Source organism: Heteronotia binoei, chromosome 13, assembly GCF_032191835.1.
Source record: "Heteronotia binoei isolate CCM8104 ecotype False Entrance Well chromosome 13, APGP_CSIRO_Hbin_v1, whole genome shotgun sequence".
Classification (NCBI taxonomy): Eukaryota; Metazoa; Chordata; class Lepidosauria; order Squamata; family Gekkonidae; genus Heteronotia; species Heteronotia binoei.
In genome coordinates this window covers 15,306,163-15,314,058 of record NC_083235.1, presented here as the reverse complement: position 1 = coordinate 15,314,058, position 7,896 = coordinate 15,306,163, and the positions used below count along the sequence as shown (strand labels likewise).

The following is a 7,896-nucleotide window of genomic DNA, read 5'->3' as shown; positions in this document are numbered from 1 at the left end:
CACATGCCCAAATCCCAGGAAGCCTTCGTGAAGCTATGGTTTTCTGTTGTTACATAGCTCTCTCACCTTGACATTTTGCCCAATTTTATCATAATCTGATATTTTCCTAAAAGCAGGGACACTCCTTTACTATTGCATTTTGGCTTTATCGTGTATATATGTTTGTTTGTTTGTTTCCCCCCTTTCCTTTTCTGGGAAGTTAGTTCACCCTGCGCATTCCATGCTTTCTCTACGTTGAGCTCCTTTGAACTCTTGTCAGTATGTGTTCTTTAGGAAGGGAGTTTATTTTGCAGCTTTTAATTCTGATCATATTGTCTTGTTGCATCTGCCTCTTGAACTTCACCTGTCCAAATCCAGTCCTAAGACAATGGTATAGATGTGTTAGTACAGGTTTTTGTCTGGGGAGAAGGGGGATTTAAAGGGTTAAGATATTGTGAATTTTGGACTGCACTTGTTGTATATAGTTTTTAAAAGTTTAATTTAAAAAAGAGGATGCAAAAAAGAAAAAGAAAAGGACAGCTCTACTCTCAGGACCTTTTCCCCTTTCTTCCTGAATCCCCATCCGAGGCCTAACAAAGCACATTTTAAAAAATTCTAAGAAAGGAATTCATTTATTTAAATAGTTTTGCAGCTTCCATTGGGTTTGTTTGACTGTCGGGTCACGTCTAGAAGCAGCAGTCAGTGCCACGCTTGGGGCTGGGAACCGGAAAAGAAATCCCATCGCTGATTCTGAGGGCTTACGCATTGCAGGCATTGATCCAGTAATTCAGATCTCGGCCCCGGCAGTGATCTCTCCAGCCCATCCTGCGAAAGGAAGAAAGAGAAATACAAATGTCTCTTAGGCATGCCCACTGAATGAGCACTAGGTCTCCGATTCCTTTCTCTCTGCACTTGATCCTTTTCTGTCCTGTATGCCTTAGATATCCGGATCTCTCTTCTCATCCAAATCATAAGAACATAACATAAGAACATAACAGAGAAGCCATGTCGGATCAGACCAATGGCCCATCCAGTCCAACACAGTGTCACACAGTGGCTAAAAAACCAGGCACCATCAGGAGGTCCATCAGTGGGGCCAGGACACTAGAAGCCCTCCCACTGTTGCCCCCCCACCACAGCACCAAGAATACAGAGCATCACTGCCCCAGCTATAAGAACATACAAGAAGCCATGTTGGATCAGACCAATGGCCCACCCAGTCCAACACTCTGTGTCACACAGTGGCCAATAAACCAGGTGCCAAAAAAGCAGAGGTCCACCAGTGGGGCCAGGATGCTTGAAGCCCTCACACTGTGCCTGCCCCAGCATGAAGAATACAGAGCATCACTGCCCCAGACAGAGAGTTCCATCAATACGCTGTGGCTAATAGCCATTGATGGACCTCTGCTCCATATCTTTATCCAACCCCCTCTTGGTAATCTGTCTATGCTGGCAGCCATCACCACCTCCTGTGGCAGTGAAGTCCACGTGTTCATCACCCTTTGGGTGAAATCATCTTACTGTCTGTGGCATCACGGCCAGCTTGGCCTGCAGGGCAGCAATGATCATGTCTTTAGGCAAAGGGTGACACTAGGCTGGCCTAATCTCGTCAGATTCTGGAAGCTAAGCAAGGTCAGGCCTGGTTAGTACTTTGGCGGGGGGGAGACCACAGAGGAAGTTCACTTGTTATGAGGGCTGGAACTGACATAAATGAGATCTTCTCGGGCCGGGCCATGTATGTCATAAAATGTAATACCAGGTAGCAGAGAGATAAACTTTATAAAGGACACAGACAAACACAATTAAAGATTTTTTAAAAAACTTAAAAGAAAATATGCTTAAAATATTACCACTTGTTAGTCTTAAAGGTGCTTTCTTGGTATCTCTCCCATGGGATCCAGGGGCAAAGGAAGCTCTGGCTCTTTCCTTCTTTCCCCAGGGGACCATGAGAGGGAGGAGCCTCAGGCAATAGAAGGAAGAGAGGCTTGGCACAGTAGCTCTGCTGTGCGATTGAGAGAACCTGGCAGAGCAAGCTCTCCCTTCTGCCCCTTCCTCCCCAAGGGAGGAGCCTCAGCCAGTTGAAACAATAGAGATTTTGCTCTGTAACTCTTCTGTGCGATTGAGCAAGCCTGGCAAAGCAAGATGTGATGCAGAAGGAAGCAAGAGAGAGGGAGAAGGAAGCAGATGACAGCCAATTGCTCAGGGGCCTGATAGGAACCCTCTGGGGGCCTGATTCGGCCCCTGGGCCACACGTTTGATACCCCTGTCTTACAGGGTTACTCTAAGTTGGCTAAGACAAGATGGCACTTTCTACCATGTACACATTTTAGCCCTGGCCTGGACTGCCCTGGTGATGCTGAGATCTCATCAGATCTCAGATGCTAAGGAGGGTCAGCCCTGGTTAGCCTCAGTTGGCATCCCTATTTAGATTGGTGGACTAAGGGTCTGATTTAGTATAAGCAGGCCTTGAATTCAGCAGGAGCTGTGCTCCTGAGCCTTTATGAGGGTTCTCCCTCCTCCTCCCCACCTACCTTGTCCATTGAATAGTAGGTGCAGCCAGGGCTTTTTTTGTAGAAAAAACTCAGCAGGAACTCATCCGCATTATTAGGCCACACATCCCGACATCATCATTGTTTCACACTGGGCTTTATTGTAGAAGAAGCCCAGCAGGAACTCATTTGCATATTAGGCCACACACACCCTGACACCAAGCCAGCCGGAACTGCGTTCCTGTGCATTCCTGCTCAAAAATAGCTCTGGGTGCAGCTTCATAACAATCCCCGGATTAGGAGAGCAGGCAGCCAGCCAACCACCAGGGGCTTTGCCATGCCCCCAGCAGCCTTCATTAACCCCTGGAGAAGCCCACGCCACCCTTTCTCCATTTCTTATGTGATTTTGGGGTGGCTTGCTGGCCTTTTGACTGGAGTGGGGGGTGGCCCAGGAGAGCCCCAGGCGAGTGAGGCCTGTTTGGGCTAGCTGGATCTCTAGCCAGCCCAAGCAGGCCTCGCTCGCCTGGGGCTCTCCTTTCTTGCGCTGGGTTGCTTTTGGCTGGGGGCGGCATATGCTAATGAGTTATCCTAATGAGCTCCAACATCTTAATTTCTACAAAATGACCCCTGAGTATGAGGCAGCATCATCTGTTCATGTATTCATGGATGGGATAGGGAAGACAAGGATGCAGCTCCCAGGCGAGGCTGTGGGAAGACACACTTGTCCCCTTACCAGGCATCCAAGCCTTCTGAATCCACCACCGCTTTCTTGATACAATCGATGTCATCACTGATGTCATCAGTGAGCAAATCTACAGGGGACAGAGAAAATTTCAAGGTTAAGAACTGGGCACTGCAATAAAAATAAATAAATGAGAGCCATGGGGTACCTTAAAGATTAAAAAGGTAAAGGTAGTCTCCTGTGCAGGCACCAGTCGTTTCCGACTCTGGGGTGATGTTGCTTTCACAACGTTTTCACAGCAGACTTTTTACGGGGTGGTTTGCCATTGCCTTCTCCAGTCACCTACACTTCCCCCCCAGCAAGCTGGGTCCTCATTTTACCGACCTTGGAAGGCTGAGTCAACCTGAGCCGGCTACTTGAACCCAGCTTCTGCCGGGATCGAACTCAGGTCATGAGCAGAGAGTTCAGACTGCAGTACTGCAGCTTTACCACTCTGTGCTATGGCGTTCTACCTTAAAGATTACTAGGGTTTTATTCCAGCCGAAAAAAAATTTAATGGGGGAAGATCTGGGGAAATTTATGCTACCATAATGTAGCCCAGGGCTTTTTTTTGTAGCAGGAACTCCTTTGCATATTAGGCCACACACCCCTGATGTAGCCAATCCTCCAAGAGCTTACAGGGTTCTTAGTATAGGGCGTATTGTAAGCTCCAGGAGGACTGGCTACATCAGGGATGTGTGGCCTAATATACAAAGGAGTTCCTGCTACCAAAAAAAGCCTTTTCTCACTGCACGAGAACTCACGGACATTCCATGAAATTGCTGAGCAGTCAGATTAGAATGGATAAAAGGAACTACTTCTTCACCCAAAAGGTGATTATTGTATGGAATTCACTGCCACAGGAGGTGGTGGCAGCTGCAAGCATAGCCAGCTTTAACAGGGGATTGGATCAACATATGGAGCAGAGGTCCATAAGTGGCTATTAGCCACAGCGTATTGTCGGACCTCTCTGTCTGGGGCAAGTGATGCTCTGTATTCTTGGTGCTTGGGGAGGGGCAACAGTGGGAGGGCTTCTAGTGTCCTGGCCCCACTGATGGACCTCCTGATGGCACCTGTCTTTTTTGGTCACTGTGTGACACAGTGTGTTGGACTGGATAGGCAATTGGCATAATCCAACATGGCTTCTCTTATGTTCTTATCTTTTTTACAATATACTTCTTGGGAGATTTATTTACAGCACTCAGTATCACACTTCTGTGACTGGGCAAAACTCTGCTATATTAACCAAACATCCTGATAGTTTCAAATAGGGAAACTGAGTAGGGGCTGAAGGATTAAACCTCCTGTCCCTCTCAGTTTCAGGAGAAACTAAGGCTGCCATTCGCACTGAATGGACTGAACAAAACACTTGAAGTTTCTTTGGTCAGTCTGGGATGTCATCTTCCATGGATGGAGAAACCACACAGGCTTCGTTCCCTCTAAGCTGCGGAGTCTTGTTAGCAACAATTCTACTTTGTGAGCTACTGGCATTAAAGCTGTGAGCTACTGCAGCAATTAGCTTGCTCTGGGGCCGTCCTTCCTGAGCTAAGACAAAAATCTGTGAACTGGAAGCTAAAAATCTGTGAGCTAGCTCACACTAACTCAGCTTGCAGGGAACACGGGTGCCAGGCTAGACTACTGTGCCCAGTGGGATGTTGCATATCACAGTTCAGCTCACTGCAGCAGTCTGCTGGCAGAAATGCGTACCACGGCATGATACATCACACAGGTCCTTTGTGGTACTGTGGTGGTCGGAACACCAGGAACGACTGTTGATCTGGAAGATGCCGTATTCGGAACTGCCATCCGAATTGTGCGTCACTTTGTCTGTATCGAAGCCACTCGCGAAGTATGCCAGGCAGACCCCTAAGGGGAGAGAGAGTAGACCCACAGATTAGAGCAGGGTTCTCCAATGCGGTGCCCGCTGGCACAACAGTGCCCATCAGTACTTCTCCTGGGGCCCGCTGAGCTTTTCAGAAAGTAGGTAAGACCACTGTAAGGCTCAGCTTATTACTGGCCACTCTCATTCAAATGAAAGGGTTTTTCTCAGCTATAATTGCAGCCACTATTGGAGATTCTCTTACACACTTATCTCCTATTTTGGCATATTTAGAAGAAGAAGAAGACCGTAGAATTATACCCCACTCTTCTCTCGGAATCAGAGTCTCAAAGCAGCCTTCAGTCTCCTTTATCTTCTTCTCCCACAACAGGCATCCTGTGAGGTAGGTGGGGCTGAGAGAGTCACAGAAGCTGCCCTTTCAGAACTTTGGAGAGCCAGTTTGATGTAGTGGTTAAGTGTGCGGACTCTTATCTGGGAGAACCAGGTTTGATTCCCCACTCCTCCACTTGCACCTGCTAGTATGGCCTTGGGTCAGCCATAGCTCTGGCAGAGGTTGTCCTTGAAAGGGCAGCTGCTGTGAGAGCCCTCTCCAGCCCCACCCACCTCACAGGGTGTCTGTTGTGGAGGAGGAAGGTAAAGGAGATTGTGAGCTGCTCTGAGACTCTTCGGAGTGGAGGGCGGGATATAAATCCAATATCTTCTTCTTCTTCTTTCAAAGACAACTCTGCGAGAGCTATGGCTGACCCAAGGCCATTCCAGCAGCTGTGAGTGGAGGAGTGAGGAATCAAACCTGGTTCTCCCCGATAAGAGTCTGCACGCTTAACCACTACACCAAACTAGTTATGATAATGAAACAATTAAAAAAGCAGAGAGGCGGGTTAACATGAAGCAAGGCAGCCAGTGGGGTGGGAGATCCGCTGAACTGGAATATATGGAACCATACAAGTATTTTAATATACTTAGCCATCTATTTCCAGCCACTAAACACTGGAATCCAATCTAACTGTTGTGATTCCTAATCAAGGTCTTTTTGAAAGAAAATAAAATCCCATATAAGCAGAGAAATCTAATCTTTTTCTAAAATTGTTTCCTTTTAATTTCTTTATCCCAGATGTGTCTCTTTCCTGCCTCCCTTCCTTTTTTTTAATGTGCTGGTTTGAATTGAGCCGTTTTCCTAACCCCACAGACCAATGAACAGCTTGACCCCTTCAGAGGCCGTACCACTCACAGTCAGCCAAGCTGTACCCCTGGAACCCTTCCAGTCCCGAATGTTCCAGCAGCAAGACCAGCTCACAGCGACTGAAGATCTTGCCCCGGGCTTTTACGAGAAGACAAGCAATCACAGGCAGCAGCGGAAGGATTCTCATCTCTGCCCCCAGGCTTGCTCTCGCAATCCCTGTTGCAAAGAAATAGGAAGAGGGGAACTTTTCAAGTTAGGTCCGCAAAAGGAGCCCCGTGGCACAGAGTGGTAAAGCTGCAGTTCTGCAGTCCTAAGCTCCGCTCACAACCTGAGATCGATCCCGGCGGAAGCTGGGTTCAGGTGGCCAGCTCAAGGTTTACTCAGCCTTCCATCCTTCCAAAGTTGGTCAAATGAGGACCCAGCTTGCTGGGGGGGAAATGTAGATGACTGGGGAAGGCAATGGCAAACCATTCCATTAAAAGTCTGCCATGAAAATGTCATGATACGATGTCATTCCAGAGTCGGAAACAACTGGTGCTTTACCTTTATAGGTCTGCAAGGGGGGGAGAACTCAGAGGCCAGACAAGGACCAACAGATGCGTCTTGGGTTTTTTATTATTATTTTATCAAAATTATATCCCGCCCTCCCCCTACAGGGCTCAGGGCAGCTAACACCAGTTAAAAACAACATCGTATATTTTAAAACAGAATAGACAATAAAATCATTTTTGTACGTTTTACAACCATTAAAAGTCCAAGATGTACGCTGAGGTTTCTGACTATTCTGATGTTTCTGGTTTCAGTTGTATTGATTCAGCGAGACTGTCGGTGCTGTGAAATAGTAGCCCATGGTAACCAATTGTTGAGGGAAAGGTTGTTGTGGTCAAGGCTGTCTTTGTAGAAAAAGCCCATCAGGAACTCATTTGCATAATAGGCCACACCCTCTGACATCACCATTATTTCACATGGGGCTTTTTTTGTAGAAAAGGCCCAACAGGAACTCATTTGCATATTAGGCTACACCCCTGGCACCGAGCCATCTGGAACTACATTCCTGTGCGTTCCTGCTCAAAAAAAGCCCTGGTTGTGGTACAGCAAGGGTCCCTAACATGGTGCCCGCTAACACCTTTCCTGGTGCCCACCATGCATTTTTAGAAAATGGGTGTGGCTAGGCTGATGTACTAGAAGTCCATTAGGGGATGTTGGCTCAGTGGTAGAGCATCTGCTTGGTGAGAAGGTCCCCAGTTCAATCTCCGGCATTTCCAACTAAAAAGGGTCCAGGCAAGTAGGCATGAAGAACTCAGCTTGAGACCCTGGAGAGTGGCTGCCAGTCTGAGAAGACAATACTGACTTTGATGGACCGAGGGTCTGATTCAGTATAAGGCGGCTTCATATGTTCATATTTGCTAAGCTAGCTAAATATTGAAAGTCCTGTGCCTATATACCAAGGGTGGCCAACGGTAGCTCTCCAGATGTTTTTTGCCTACATGCTGACTGGGGCTGATGGGAGTTGTAGGCAAAAAACATCTGGAGAGCTACCATTGGCCACCCCTGCTATATACAATGGGCCCATTTAATTGTTCCTGTCCCCAGAAGAGGCTGCCAAACTGGAGAGCTGCTGCCAGTCTAAGTAGACAAAACTGACTTTGATGGACCCAGGATCTGATTCAGTATAAAGCAGCTTCAT

General features: G+C 47.5%; 1 protein-coding gene across 1 annotated transcript; it reads right to left on the bottom strand.

Annotated features, from left to right (window-relative positions):
* Window positions 1-633: 633 nt before the first annotated feature.
* On the bottom strand, window positions 634-6,421 carry LOC132581543 (lysozyme C-like). Its single transcript, XM_060252850.1, has 4 exons — window positions 6,258-6,421; window positions 4,897-5,055; window positions 3,202-3,280; window positions 634-804 (listed from the first exon to the last, which is right to left on the bottom strand). Exons 1-4 carry the CDS (start codon window positions 6,394-6,396, stop codon window positions 738-740), a joined length of 444 nt encoding a protein of 147 aa, XP_060108833.1. The 5' UTR covers window positions 6,397-6,421; the 3' UTR covers window positions 634-737.
* Window positions 6,422-7,896: the final 1,475 nt, after the last annotated feature.

Coding starts and splice junctions, on each gene's coding strand:
- LOC132581543 (XM_060252850.1), bottom strand. CDS start 6,396: ATGAGAATCCTTCCGCTGCTGCCTGTGATTGCTTGTCTTCTCGTAAAA. Junction 3,281..4,896: donor GTGTGATGTATCATGCCGTG/GTACGCATTTCT, acceptor TGTCCCCTGTAG/ATTTGCTCACTGATGACATC. Junction 805..3,201: donor TCAGAAGGCTTGGATGCCTG/GTAAGGGGACAA, acceptor TTCCTTTCGCAG/GATGGGCTGGAGAGATCACT.